Source organism: Anarhichas minor, unplaced genomic scaffold, assembly GCF_050575085.1.
Source record: "Anarhichas minor isolate MPS153535 unplaced genomic scaffold, ASM5057508v1 ptg000033l, whole genome shotgun sequence".
NCBI lineage: Eukaryota > Metazoa > Chordata > Actinopteri > Perciformes > Anarhichadidae > Anarhichas > Anarhichas minor.
Window position 1 is genome coordinate 12,259,568 of NW_027466479.1, and position 15,433 is coordinate 12,275,000.

The 15,433-nt window shown below is 45.9% G+C and overlaps 1 protein-coding gene across 3 annotated transcripts in view; it reads left to right on the forward strand.

Annotated features, from left to right (window-relative positions):
• The window catches only part of jarid2b (jumonji and AT-rich interaction domain containing 2b), a 100,064-nt gene that overhangs the window by 39,405 nt on the left and 45,226 nt on the right, over positions 1-15,433 (forward strand). For all 3 annotated transcript variants that reach the window (XM_076106517.1, XM_076106519.1, XM_076106518.1), the window contains exons 2-3: positions 8,006-8,132; positions 15,266-15,389. In XM_076106517.1, coding sequence (XP_075962632.1) covers positions 8,006-8,132; positions 15,266-15,389 — 251 coding nt within the window. The remainder of the gene's footprint in view (positions 1-8,005; positions 8,133-15,265; positions 15,390-15,433) is intronic.

Sequence of the window (15,433 nt, forward strand, 5' to 3'; positions counted from 1 at the left end):
TGAAATAAGATACATTTTGGTTAATTTCCTTACATCCAGTCTTTTAGAAGTCCAGCATCAGAAATGTGCTTTTTAAAGAAAGAAAACATTTCTCAAAGACTCGTCCATTAGCTCTGCTGCCACAGCCCGGGGCCATTTGCAGGACAAGTATTTTCCTTTTGGCTGTATGATATTCTAAAGAAATAAGCTATTGCTACTGAAGTCATACCTCATATTCCTCGGCGCAGCACAGCTGGTGTGTGGAGGAGAGAGGGCTAAGACATGCAGCTCTGTTAAGAGGGATCAGCAAGCAGAGGTCTTCCAAGGATCCCGAGGGAATAGCAGGAGCCATTGCTGCTGCTGCCGTGATGAATGACGGCACATTGTGGAGCACCGTCGATCACAACTGTCCACGTGACCGCAGCTAGTGAGCCTGTGTGTGTGTGTGTGTGTGTGTGAGAGTGTGCATGTGTGTGTGTGTGTGTGCATGTTGGCCTGCAGTGCAGGGGATTGAGTCAAGCCTCTGGTCAGAGGCAAGTAGCCAAAGTGAAAGTGATATTGTGACAGAGTTGTAGGGTAAGTGTGTTGAATGAGGCTGTTACTACTGAATGGGATCCGTTTGTTATGCAACCAAATCTGAACATGCACACAAGGGTCGCTTTGTACTATATTTTAACACGCATTTCTACCACAAGGCCTGTAGTTTAGTCTATTGTAAGTCCAGACGTATAGCCCAGTGCACAGTTGGCGCTTTAAACCTGCCAAAATGTAACTTAAGAATATGAAGAATTATCCTCAACTGAGCCCTAAAAACCATGGCAACACCACTGGGAAACTGACAGAGACACGGCCGCAAAGCTGATATCACGCCGTTACTTTAACATTTCACTTTATGAGAGGCACTTTAAATTCCCATGACAACACTTCCGCCGTCCTTTCTTTGGCTTTGTGGCACCGAATGAGCAGGAAAACCGTTGCTTTGAGGCCCCGGCTCTTTACATTAATGCTCCTCTGGTGCTGTGTGCCATGCATGCAAGAAACTCCTTCCACGTACTGTTAGATAATCTGCCAATTCTGCTGTAACAGTCGGTGCTCCAGGAATGTGGTACAAACGACCCGTTTTACAGATAGGAAAGGGTTTTTAAAATCTTTTTTTTTATACGAATTAATTTGTTTCATTTCCTCCTTGTGCTTGTTAAAACCACAAATTAATACCGTCTGTTTGTTTTTCAAGACATCTCTCAAAGTTAATAAAAGACTTGGCTGAGATTTGGTGAACAGATGGCCCATAATATGATCTATTGATTACATTTTGGTGACGTTTGCAGTCAAACAATTGCCTTTTTAAACACAAGTGGCAGAAAGGTCAGACAGCTGCTTCAGTTATTTGTCTAAAATCAAACATTAAAGACGAACAATGAAAATGCATGAAAAACAGCTTTACAAGGTGGACGTCGTATCAGTAGCCGTGTTTCCATTCGGTTTAGCGAATTTGAAGCAAACGTTTTGAATGTCGCAGAAAAATATAATATAGAAACATGCACTATGTTGGTGAATGTTTGCGTCAGGTGGAGTTTTGTGTTTAGAGTTAGGGGTCAGAACAGGGGTCAGTTGGTCACATAGCCAGTGTGGGTGGGCGAACCAGTCAATTTAAACCCCTTTATTATGCTGCCAGTTGGACACACACACACACACGCACACAAATTCTTCAGAGTGCTGTGACATTTACTGTCACATCTGTATTTAAATGCTCTCTGTCGCTCTCTCTCTCTCTTTGTGTGTGTCTCTCTCTCTCTGTCTCTCTGTCGCTCTCTCTCTCTCTCTCTTTGTGTGTCTCTCTGTCTCTCTCTCTCTCTCGCTCTCTCTCTCTTTGTGTGTCTCTCTCTCTCTGTCTCTCTGTCGCTCTCTCTCTCTGTCTCTCTCTCTCTCGCTCTCTCTCTCGCTCTCTCTCTGTCTCTCTCTCTCTCGCTCTCTCTCTCTTTGTGTGTCTCTCTCTCTCTCTCTCTCTTTGTCTCTCTCTCTCTCTCTCTCCCTGTCTCTCTCTCCGTCTGCGTGCTCTACTTTTTACCAGCCTGAAAGCGTTTTATGCTCGACGGGGCTGAATGGCGCTGGCAGTCTGTCACTTATGCATGCTCAGATAGATTCAGACTGTGTGTGTGTGTGTGTGTGTGTGTGTGTGTGTGTGTGTGTGTGTGTGTGTGTGTGTGTGCAGAGGCCGACAGCTGATATGATTGACAGTGGAGGCGCGGGAGGTTTTGTGTGTCTGTGACACTGAGCTCAGCAGCAGAGTCCATCACGGCCAGGCTGCAGACTGAAGGCATTGTTCTGAGTTCTAAACCCTCATCTGCTGCATATGTAGGTGCAGGGAGTAAAGGCTGAGAGAGAAAGTGGTCACACACCCAATTTCCTCCATGTAGACAATTTGAAATTGGCTCTTTCGAGACTAAGTATCTGTCTGGATCAAGTTGATATGAAGTTGTGTCTGCTTATGCAAAAACTGTGGTTTAAGTCACGATTGCGGCCCTTGTAGTGTTCTGGATCCCTCTGCTCTAGCTGTTGGGGCTATCCCAGCATGGCTAGTTTTAAAGGGAAGGCCCTGTGGCTGCACACACACACACACACACACACACACACATTCCGATGCAGTGAGCTTGTGGCGTAATGAGGCGATTACATAGGGCCTCTCGTCCCCGGCAACCCCACAACCTTGTTCCATTCGCCTATTCTCTAAACTCCGTGCTGAGCTCAGCATCCGGTCGACTTGAAGCCATTAGGGACACGAGGACCAGGATGTAGTTAGGATTGGAATGCAAGTTCTGTGAGCAAGCGCGTGCTTCTAAGTTGAGGAAGTCGGTCTGGTTTCAGCCGCTGCTTCAGCAAATCGTCCTGACGTTAGAACCGCTGAAACGGTAGCCATGGTTTACATCTAAAGCTGACTGTGGGCTAAAACACTACCTGGACTGCATCTCTCACTTACTGGAGCCCTATATTATTGTGGAGGCCTAATTTCAATTTCTCGCTGTATCGTCTGGGCTTTCTCAAAAAAAAAAAAAAACGTCACATTAAATAACCATCGCTGTCATCTGCACCACTTGTGAACCCTGAGCTGGGATATATAGCTGCAGCCAGTCATCTGGGGCCCATGTGTTGGTGAAAGAGCAAGAAAGCTCAAGATGTGGAGAACGGAAGAAAGAGGGTAGCAGTGGGGTGAAGACCGTCCCGACTACTGGATACAACAACCCCCAAGCTTTGTTAAAACAACATTTCTCCCCCACTGATCCGTCCGTCCGTCCATCTCTCCGTCCCGCCCCCTAAAGGGAAATGTGTGTTAGAATAACACATTTTGGGCCTGTTCTGTAGAGCAGATCGCAGCTGGCGCTTGGCCCACATTCCTCTGCCTTGACATCCGCACAGTCTACAGCAGCACCGTGCTATTTTTAGAACAGCTAGTGAGAACGCACAACCACACACACACACACACACACACACACACACGGTTATATGTACGTATGCAGATTCCCAAGCGTGTGAATGTTTACATGCGTTAGCGCGAAGGTGGTATATATTTTGTTACTTGCAAAATAACGTGTGACTTTGTTTGTAGAGTGCAACATTATGACTGAACCTGCTTCGATCGCCTTCTTAAATCTCTGGTTTCCATCTCTTCCGTACAGTAAGCACTGAGGCGTAAGCGCTAACGTCGGTGCGGCTTTCTGACACACTGGTACACGCATGGAGCCAGAGCACAGCACAGCGGCTCCGTGTGGTGCTCTTAAAGGCACAGTGGGTGTTTTTCCAGTGAATAATAGCGCAATAGGAACTCACTTTCACTCACATTTTAAATATTTTACTAAATGCTGATGAAGCACTGCTGAGTTTTTGCCACAGTAATAAAGTCCGGTCGCAGTAACAAACTGTTGTACCACATAGAAAGACACCAGTAATACTATAGTATGGGAGTTAAAACAAGTACATGTACATCCAAACATTAGAATGGTCAGACCTGATTGTGATGGTGAGATTATTGTTTCAAAGTTTGAAACATACACGCTGTATCCAACACTCTCCATCGTCCTTCCTTCCCACTTCCCGTTTTGTCCGTATCCACTGTTACGCAGCCAATGCAATCCACTTGTTTCCCCATCAACTGTCAGTTAGTGGATTTGTCTGCTGTGGGGAGAGGATTGTTGAGTAAGCCCGGGGTTATGAAGTGGAACCAGCTCCCCTTTTCATCCAGTTAGACGAACGGATACAGATGCAGTGATGGATTGATCCCGCTCAGACTGTTGACTTTGTATCGTTGGCACGCCACTGCAAGCTTTTTAACATTTGCTCTATTCCTGTTTTATCTTTATTTTATCTGTTTATTCACTTGTGGAGGTCGTTTTTGTTGTGTCGTTGGCAAAACTCTGACTAGCGGAGATGCTCTCAGGCTATTTATTCACTGGATCCTTTCTAGAAATAAATATCTCAAAATATAAATGTGCATATTTTCAATACAAACGTACGAAGGTAACGGACACAAACTGAGTGTGAGATGCCATATTTTGAAGAATAAAAGCCAGAATAATGTCAGGAAGAGAATTAAAACGTTACAAAAATTAAAAAATTGCCTCTCAGGTGTGTGTTCACTGAGATTTTCTCCCCTTGGGTTCCATTTTTTGGAGACGTTTTACACAGGGTAAAATGTTTAAATAAGCCCAGAGGGAGAGGTATTACGTTGGTATACTTCCAAGCCCTGTCTGATGAATCGCAGCGTGTGTGTGTGTGTGTGTGTGTGTGTGTGTGTGTGTGTGAGACAGAGAAAGAGATAGAGGCATACTTTTCAAGCTCAGCATCCCTATGGATGCATAAAAGGTATCCGTCTTTGTGTGTATTTTGCAGGTCGGTGGGATTACCTGTGTGTTCCATAGGAGTTGGGGGTTGGGTTGGCAGGTGACAGTAGGCACACGGCGTTCCTGATGCATCACTGGGTTACACACACACACACACACACACACACTCATGTGCACAGAAAAAGCTCCCTGCGCTCATTAGTGGGATTCCACCAGCCTGATGGGAGCTGGTCGGGTTGTAGATGTGTGTGTGTGTCAGTGCCAGGTAGCGCTCGGCTGGCATTGCTCTGTGCAAGAGCTGTCTCTAAAGAGCTCTGGCAATACCTCAGAAACACACACACACACACACACACTGCGGTGTATGACTGAGAATCTGAGATGCAACACGATTTGGTCTTATTGCTTATTTGAGGAGATGTTTCTCCTCCTCTGTCATGCTACGCTTAGCCCTCTGACAGGCAGCGTGAATGTCTTCGGAGGGACTTTGCATGCTATTCCTGTCATCACTTTTTTATTATTATTATTATTATAACCACGTCTAATAGAATAACGAATGGTTAACCTACAGTTGAGCAGAGGTGGTGAAAACCCATTTAACAGATGATCTGAAGTAACTATTAGCGAGGTTTCAGGGCACAGCAGCCGTAACAGAGCAGAGCTTTAACGCTCGTTCTTTCCCCCTCAGCTGATGAAAGTCAGCGTTTCTTTCCCTTTTTTTTTTTTTTTTTTTTTTTTTTTTTTTTTTTTTTTCCCCAGATCTTGTTGCTATGTGTACACAGCGCAGGAAATATCTGTGGCACGCTGCCAACAACTGTGAGGAAACCAGAGAGAAAGTGAGAGAAAAAGGAAATGCAGACGAACTTTAAGGTCAATGTTTTTTTTTTAATCTCACTACAGCTGTGTCATCTTTGTGTGTGTCAGGTACAGATGTGGATACAATCAAATCACTATATGTATATTGTGATTGTAACCCTGAGATATACTGTCAATGCGGTGTGTGTGTGTGTGTGTGTGTGTGTGTGTGTGTGTACATATGGCCATGTGACACACCACGAGGGAAGAGAGTGCCAGTGAGCTGTCTCGGTAATTGGTTCTTACCTGGCAGGCTTTTGCACACATGCTTGTGCACGGGCACACGCACGCACAGAATGGATTAGATGACATTAACTGCAGGAGAAAAATGGCATAAATGAATACTTGCACTACCTTTCTCGCTGGTGTGTTTGTGCACACGCGGGCTCACATGTGACAGTGTAATGAGGGACTGCACGCTACGCACAAAACACACCCCATCAACCTCTGTCAGAGACTGCAGGCCATCGGTGCACGGAACGGTCGGCGTGTGTGTGTGTGTGTGTGTGAGCTTGCTTTCTGTATGTAGGGAGACGTGGCTGTCACCCATCAGCTCCATCATGTGCAGACACCCAGCTTTTAATCTTGCCCCCCCCCCCCCCTCCCTTAAGCTCTGCTGAGGCCTCATCCCCAAACAAAATCAAAACAAAAACTCTGCTAAAGCTTATTTTTATCTGCCGAAGAGAGAAAGAGAGAGAGAGAAAAACACAAAAGCATGACAAACAAACTAAATCTTCAGCCTTGTCAATATTGTCATAAAATATTTAGACTTGTGAAATGAATCGAGTGAGTGAATGAGGTCGTATCGTTTTTTTCCGTTGTAATTACAGGAAGTTTCCATGGAGATGGTCAACCATATTCACCATCTCTTGAGTTGCTCTTCACTTGCAACTCTGACCCACCTGTGGCTTTTAAGCAATCTGTCGAATTAGACACTAAATGTGTGTGTGTGTGTGTGTGTGTGTGTGTGTGTGTGTGTGTGTGTGTGTGTGTGTGTGTGTGTGTGTGTGTGTGTGTGTGTGTTCAAAGTTTCTCACACACACACGTTACTTTTCCACGTCTGCTCTCCTACAATACATTTGACTCGCGCAGAAGGAAATGTGCTCGCTGGGATGCGCCGACAGGATCAGAAATGCGTTGTGTTTAATTCAGATAATTAGCATACATTAACCTTTCAAACAGAGACGGAGTGTTTTCCTTTTCTCAAACCTTACAGCTGGAATCCACTCGCCCCATGGCTTGACTAGAAAAAAGCTATTTCCAGTTTCCATTATTTATTAATACCTCTTTGTTGTTGCTCATGTCCTAATCTCATTTCCTTTAGTCATTAGCGTTGTTCGACATCAAACACAGCTGCTCCAGCAATGCGCGTAGGGGAGAGAGGGAGAGAAGTATGGTTATTGCTGTTGGATAGTCACTAAAGACCCTTTTAACAATGCTTGTTGTGGTGGATATATGTTCCTATTCAGCTATTCTCAAAATTCTCAATATGAGCAATATCGTATTTTGACTAAAACGAGGCTTTAATATGCTATAAATGTTGCAGTCGTGTTCGTTGCTCAGATTGAAACTGACTGGTAAAATAAAATAGGTGTGTGTGTGTGTGTGTGTGTGTGTGTGTGTGTGTGTGTGTGTGTGTGTGTGTGTGTGTGTGTGTGTGTGTGTGTGTGTGTGTGTGTGTGTGTGTGTGTGTGTGTGTGTGTGTGTGTGTGTGTGTGTGTGTGTGTGTGTGTGTGTGTGTGTGTGTGTGTGTGTGTGTGTGTGTGACGGTGACCTCTGACAATAGCATCTTCTGTCTCAGTCTCGCTGGGAGAGATTAGCAACACATGAACTCGCGGTCCCATGATGCTTTTTTCATTTGCTTCCTACCTATTCATTACCATAACACACTCTTCTATCGTGGCATTGTGGGGAGATGCAGTCCTTTTTACGCATTGTTATGCAAATGCCTTGCCCTGTGTCTCGCTGCAAGCTAACGCTATGTTATGCTAATGTCGTGTCATGCTAATGTCACGATACAGCAGGAAATGGAAGGGAATGATGCAACCCGGAACAAAATGACAGGAAGATTCCGCCGTTATACAAAAACTTTTTCCTGTATTTCTGTCATAATTTCCTTGCGTGGATAAGGACAGTCCGACGTTAGCTTGTTACATTTAGTTTTGTCACCACTACTGGCCTGTAAGTCCCACTTTTACGGCTATTTGCTGTTGTTTGACAACAGAAACAAAGGCAAAAGCTCAGCATTAACAAAGTCTGACTTTTAAATGGCTTGTTCATTGTCTGACAATACTTTGTGCTGACCCATTCTCTCTCTCTCTCTCTGGATGTTTCCACAGGATGACAGTGATGGGATCCCGTGGTCAGAGGAGCGGGTTATGCGAAAGGTGCTTTACCTCTCCCTAAAGGAGTTTAGGAGTGCACAGAAACGACAGCTGGATGGCGATGGAACCCCAAACTCCAACGGTAAGTTCATGTCCACGTCTTCAATGCAACGGAACCAAACCACCGGGTATCGCATCATTCCAGTTGTGTTTTTGTCCTGTGATTGACACTGATATAGATATCGGATGGTGTGTTTGTAGCTTTACTACAGTGTGACGCTGGTAAATTGGTAATTAAGTGTATTCAATGCCACATGGCTTATAACAGGAATAAAACAAACTGACCAGATGTGTTCAAACCAGATGAATACAAAAGTTATAGTGTTAAATTCTGCCATATCCTACAAGTTAAGCCAGAAGTTTGAGCATCGAGAACCATTGCGTGCCAGTCTGAGAACAAGTTTAATTCACCACTTTGTTCTGAAAGTGGATATGGCTGTGAAAAAGTATTGATTTGTCACCCATCCCGTACGTGGAAGTGTTTAATTGGCTGAGGTCAATTTAAATGGAATAAAATGTCGATCTATTGCGGTGAACTGTAAACGGCACTGCAACAGTTAATCTGTATCTTGAAATGTATCAATTTGACATGCTGAAAACTTTCACTTTGTTTTTGACAAAATGAAAAGCAAAGAAACGGCTGCCCTGGCATTTTGCCGTGTAAATGTCAGAGTTGCCAATTTCGTCTGGCTTTGTCTGGCAGTCTCGCTCTTCGTTCCTTTTTAATTGAAGGCGACAGTTTTATTAGTCTGTCTGTAAGCGGAGACTAAGCGTGTTTACTTTGACGGCAGAAACTAATTTGACTTAACGTGGAGAGAATCCAGGGAGAACGGATGATCAAGGACCCTCATTTTCCTTTTTGTTGTGGGTCAGCGGGCAGCGAGCTGCACTCCTTCACTTTGCCGTCTCAGTGCGGCATCCTCAGAGGAACCCTTGAACGGAAAGTACTTCCCAAAAGTTTTTAAAAATGTTTACGCATCAAACGGAGGGACTCGGATGAGCTGTGTCCTCTCACAGTGAAGAAAGAAACACCTGTGTGGAAGGGTTGTTCATCTTGGACACTTACACTCATTAAAACATGGACGAATGGATACGCTGACGTGAATTAATACTTGAAGTCGCTTAGTTACACAGAATTTGAATTCCAGGTGGAAGCGTGCTACAGTAACAGTTAAGGGATATTGCTGTTAGGCCTGGTAAACCTGAAACAAAGCAAGAAGAATGAGAGGGGGGGGGGCAGCTTGTTTTGAACCAAGCTGCCACCATGTCTTTGTTTGACACTGGTGCTCCAACACAAAAAAAAAAAGCCCTCTGCCAGCCAACAGTGGAGATTTTGAACTTCACACGTGCCTCAGAAGCTATTCTCAGCTGACATTAACACAACCCAGACACCGGAAGAAAGGAAACGGGAGGAAAAAAAAGAGCCTCTGAAAGTTCACACCCAGCCAAAGGAGCCAGCCAGCGAGCCAGCTAGGCAGAAAAGGGAGACAGACAGACTGGAGGGAAGTCTCTTTTGAAATGTAGCTTATCTTTTATACCGAGTGTTGTTGTTTTTTCCTCTATTTTTTTTGTCTTTATTATACATTTTTTCACACCTTCCTTTCTTCTCTCTCTCTCTTTCTGTGCCTCCCCTCCCCTCCCCTGTAGCTAGTGCATCTCTGTGTGTCTGTCTGGCATCTCATAGCTGCCACTCCAGAGCTCCTCGGGGCCTTTTAAGCCGCCGCGGGTAGCTGACCTTATCGCCTGAATAAAAATGACTCATTAGAAAGCGGCGGCGGCCCGTCGTGCCGGGGGTAACGACAGCAGCCCGCGCTGACACAAAAGGGAGCCCGGCTGAATAGACGGGCCCTGCTGTTTTAGAGCACCGTGGGTTAGCAAGGCTTTGGAGGTTGTACGAGCGGCACGGTTTTCCCCGGCTCACATCGATGTTGCGGTGGAACTGTCAGCCATTTTGGAAGATCACACTCAGCGTGCGTTACATCCTGAATGGGCGGCTCCTGCTGGTTTTAGAGGTCTGTGGGTTGGAGAGTCTGGGCTCATGTTGGGGCCAGACATGTGCCACAGTTTTCAGTCTCATATGGGTAATATTATGAAACTTATCAGCCATTTTGGAGCCAGTCCGTGCATGTACATGATCCTTAAATGTGTCATAGATAGAGTTTGAGGAGATGATGGATTAGAGATAACTGTTGTGTGTAAATAATTAGTCAGTTAATGGATTACTTGATTGGCAGAATACTTCCTTAAAGCAGCATTTGTCTCTCCACCCCCCCACATACCTCCATCGATCCCCATCGATGGTGATCTGTTTTAAAGGGGGCGTGGCAGTCTGTCAGTCAGCTGCGTGTGTGTGTGTGTGTGTGTGTGTGTGTGTGTCTATCTCCCCACCCACCCAGCCTTCTCCCTGCCAAAAAGCCAGCAATCATGCCTTCTCCCCAGCCACTTTGCGTCTCGTTGTTGGCAGCCGTCCATCTCTGTGTCCATCACACTTCCTGCTTCTCCCGCTCGCTGCCTCCATTATTTAACAAATGACATTATGCCCTTCTGCGGCCGGGCTTCCGCTTCTTCACCCACTCGTCCTTCTCGCGCTCCCTCACAGCCACATTCTTCCTCTCCTTTTTTCATCCCTGTCTCTCCCCCTGTCTCCCCCACCTCCCTCCCTCTATCCGTCTGTCCTTCCGGTTGTCTCTCCCCTGATGCAGGGTTTCATTACACATCAATAGGACTCTGGTTACTGCCTTCTCCGCGAGCTCCTGTCTCCTCTCCGCCTCCCGCTGCTCAGTCTCCTCAACGTATCTCCACGCCCCCACTCTGCCTCGCTGCAGCCTCTTTCTCCCTCCCGGTTCCCTCCATCCGTCTCTGTCTTCCTTTTTCTCACCATCTCACTCTTCCTCCGCTTTGTCCTTCCTGTCCTCTGCCCCCGTCTGTCTGAACTGCCTCCAGTATCTGTCATCCAAACCCTCCTTCCCTCTGTTTCCATTCTTCCTCCATCGCCACCCTTCCTCTCCTGTTCTCCGAATCATTAAAGCTGCGTCTTCTTCCTGTACCTCCTTACCTCGCCATCTCTTCCCGCTGTACCTCTTTTCCTCCCCTGCTATCGTTCCTCCCTCTCCATTTCTCTGAGTGCTGTTGATGGAGGAGCTGGCTGCCGGCCAAAAACCTGAAGGGGCTGAAGAGAGAGGGCTCCCTGTTTGCCCATTTCTCTGACTGTCCCCTCTCTGTCTCTTCCTGTCTGTCTGCCCATCTCAGGACCTGCCGGTCCTACCCCCCTTTTTTTTATTTTTATGCATGTCGTCTCCTTTTGCTTCAGCACTCGCTCTGCTGTCTGTCTGTGTTTCCCATGCCGCATGGCCAGAGTGGCAGCTGAAACGCTGTGTGGGCCCACGATTCACTCTCTGGAATACCGGCAGAGAAGGATGGAAGGTTGGATAAAAGGAGATGAGTAAGAGAATCCCTGTAGCCTGAGCGAGGGAGAGTATCAAAAGATTGAAAGAGATTCCTCACGTGCTCTTTTTTTTTTTTATACAACAGCTCCAGCCATTACACAACCCCATCTTTCTCTTTGATGTTTTAGATTAATGGCCCTGAACTGCACATTGCTTTATACTTTTGTTCTGGTTTGTGGTAAGTGTCATGCAGCGTTGTTGGGTCCAATTTTGGAGGGAAGAGCAATTTATTTGGCGCCATTTGGAATCCTCCTGCCAGGCAGTCGGTTTTCCAATATGTGCCTTTACTCTGACGAGCTTCTGGGAATAAATACTGTGGGGAGTTTCCCTAAAATAAAACTTCCCATTGTTTCTTTTTATATCATCTGACAATTTTGATTATATACAGGCCCAGAGAATTACTTGAACAAAGGGCATGAAATAAAATGTTAGTGCTCTTGTTTACCAGAGGGGAAGGAAGGTTAAGGTCTAACATTAGAATTCCCGCTGCAAATTGTACAGAATTGTTCATTTATGAGATTACTACCATCGATCCGCAAAGCTAGAAACAAGAAGTACTTTTATCATAGCTATTTGCAGTATATTAACGACTCTTATGTAGTTCCTTATAAATCAGGTTTGCCATTGCACTCATTTTCACATTAAGCCTGTGTTCGTAAGTGTAATCCAGAACCGATAAGGGCGCTCTCTGCCCCATTATGATTGTCTTTGCTGTACCATGACTACTCTGCTATAGCTCCACTTATTACCGCAGCTCACACTAATAGGCTCCTCTCAGCCCTGTGATATGCTATGTTACCCTGTGTACCTCTGCTCACCCCCTCCTGCCCTCTCGAGACTTTGAGGTGAACATAGTGAGGCGATGGGCTTAGTTAAGCATGCATAAATCTGATTAGAAACCCCCCCCCATAGGAGCAGCTATTGGGATGGCACACTAGCATTGCCCCATCCCAGCCTCTAACCCTCCTCCGCTACCAGCACCAGGAGCTCGGGTTAAGGCCCCAGCCTTTGGCTCCTTGCCTGTCTGCCACACTCGCCCATCCCCAGCCCTCTGCCTTCCCACGATTCCCAGCTCTGGCCCCTCAGGTGGGCGTTCATGTGCAACCAGCATATGTCAAACAACTCTTTGGAGGAATGGGGAGGATAGCTGGGGAGAGTGAGCTGAGAAGAGAGGAGGAGGAGGAGGAGGGGGGGGGGGGGGCGGCGATGAAACGGGCCTCTGCCTGTTTGTTTGCGCTCTGCGGGGACATCATGCGTCAGTAATTTTCTGAGCACAATTAAAGTTAATGAGCTATTTCGGTTTTTCAATGGCAAGGCACACTGTCCCAAAGACGTGATAAGACTCATCGCACCATCTCCTCTCTGCACTGCCTCAACTAATTATCATTTTCAATGTCCTAATTTCTCTCAATCTTTGGAGTTTATCCTATTTTTCGTTTATTTCCCAAATGGAGATGAATTCAATTTCCCTGTTGCCATATGAAGGTTTGTCGTTTTGAGAAATAGAAATGTTTGCCCGGAAGGAGAAACTTCCACGTTCTCCAAGTGAACCTCCGGATCGATTGTAAAGGCAAGCGGATGCCGGCTTTCGTGCTAACCGTGACATTGTAAAGCAGTGACTCACTGGCCTTTACACTTAGTGGCTCTACAACCATGAAGCATTTCCAGCAGTGCAACGGCCTTACTCATCACGCCGACGCCTGCTAACTTTCTGACCGCAGCGGTGCATGTCTGATGACTGTATCTCCGGCTTTCAGGTACCTACCTGCCCCGTGTGTGTGTGTCTGTGAGAGAAACTAACCGCCACCGTGTGGATGCAGGAATGAGAATGTGTGGCTCCGTGTGGGCTCATTCAGCCCAAAGCACATTCATGAACCTTCGTTAAATCATACGTTTTAAATATCTTTTTACTTCCTCTACAATTGGTCATCTTCATCCTGTCTCTTACACTCTCATTTCATCTTACTACTCACCCCCCCCCCCCCCTGCCTTCTTTCTCACATGACGCAATGCCTGGGCTTGTTCGACGGCATCCTCCTGCTAACGGGTTATCATTCAAGTTGCCACTTATCCTAACCCTGCACTTCGCTGTCGTTATTATCTTAATTTATTTTCCTCGTGACACCCATCATTAGGAGTTTTTGGGTGCAGGGTGATTGACACGTCCCTCCGAAGCATCATTCAAATGGAATTCCACTGGGCGTGCTGGGGAGGCAACGAACTAAGAATCGCTCAGTCAAAGTCGAATGCCACACGAAAAGTGAAGGAAAAGGTTTATGACGGCGGCGTTCTTGGTTAGACGAACCACTTGAGGCTTTGATATTCAATGAGTCATCATTTGTTTTTTTAGCTAAATAAATGTGAAATTTTGCACATCCAGTCAGGCGTGGATAGATGTCAAAACGGGTCACAACAGGTCCAATTAGAATCAGAAACTGTTCGTTGCCAAGTACGTTCCACATACAATGAATTTGGCTAGGTGAATGGTGCATAACAATATACACGATGCAATAGCATAAGACATCATTTAAAAATAGAAAATATGAAAATTTACAATAAAATATATCGTAAACGGACACACGTATAAGAAAGTTGTCCTGGCGATGCAAGTGTCTGAGTCAGTGGGGGTCCCGGGCTTTGTTTGATCAGCCCAACTGCCGATTGGGAAGAAAGAATGTGATGAATTACTGTCGGTGTCAAATGTTTGATTGCTGCTTTGCTCACTCTCTGATATAAATCTTCAGCTTCCAGCTCGACAAAGTCATATTTCAGCCCCTCTCTCTCCAGTTGGCTTCAGTCTCCTTGGCAGCGCCCGCATTCAGGTTTTTTTTTTTTTTTTAAGATAACGCTGAAAAGCTTTGAACTTCCCCAGTTGGTTCCCAGATAAGTTTGCTCTTTCATGCACCGCTGTTGAATCCGACAGGGCTGGATGACACGTTCCGAGAACCGCAACAACTGCCCAAGAGGAAATCAAGCCTTGTGTTGTCTATTTCATTTGGTCGTCTCCCTTCATTACTATTGACTTCCTCTCCTCTCTTTGACCTAATTTGAATTCTCTGTGCCTGTTGTTGCTTTTGATTTCAGAATCTGTCTGGGGGCATATTTTGTTTGTCTGAGTTGCTTGCTAAATATTTAATTAGGGCTCTGCCAATTGGGCTCACGAAGAACGTCAAGTCCAGCGATATCTGTTCACTTCTCTCACTGCCTCAGGCTTGTTTTTTAAAAATTCGTTGTCAAAGGGCAGATATCACGTACGTCAGCAGAGAACAGCAGTCACACATGACAAGGGAAATGAGGACAGAAAACATGAATAAGTAACTCTCTTCTCACTCCTAAACTAGCCGCCATGATGCTGCAATACGTGATGTGAAGTATGCGGGTTCTGGATCGCCGGATAGACGAGGTGTCGCTGTTCTTTCATTGACTGCCGATGTTTTCTGCTCAGGAGCTCAGCGTATTTGTTCATTCTGGATTGCTCTGTATTTACCCCCTTTCTCTCATTCTGTCTTTCTTCTGTTTTCAATGTTCTGTACGCTGTCAGCTAAAGCAGAACTACCATAATCCTATCAAAAGGAATGCATCTGCTCTGCCTTTAGCCCTCTCTACTGCGTCAAATCAAAAACAGAAGGCTTTATTAACACTGTCGCATGAAAACAATGTTTGTTCCCCAGAGACTCGAGTTGTATATATTTAATGCAATATGAAGCCCCCGGATCATAAAATGCGTGATCAGAAAACATTTTTTTTTTTTTGGTGCTTCTGTCCGCAGGTTCACTAGCCAATGGGCAGCTGAACGGCTCGGGGTCAAAGGGCAGCCACAAAGAAGATGGTTCCCTGCGCTCTCAGGGCCACGGGAGCCGCGAGTACAGTGAGGACGGTCCTGCAAAGAAAAGGTGAGACAGAGTGTGTGTGTGTGTGTGTGTGTGTACGGTTCATT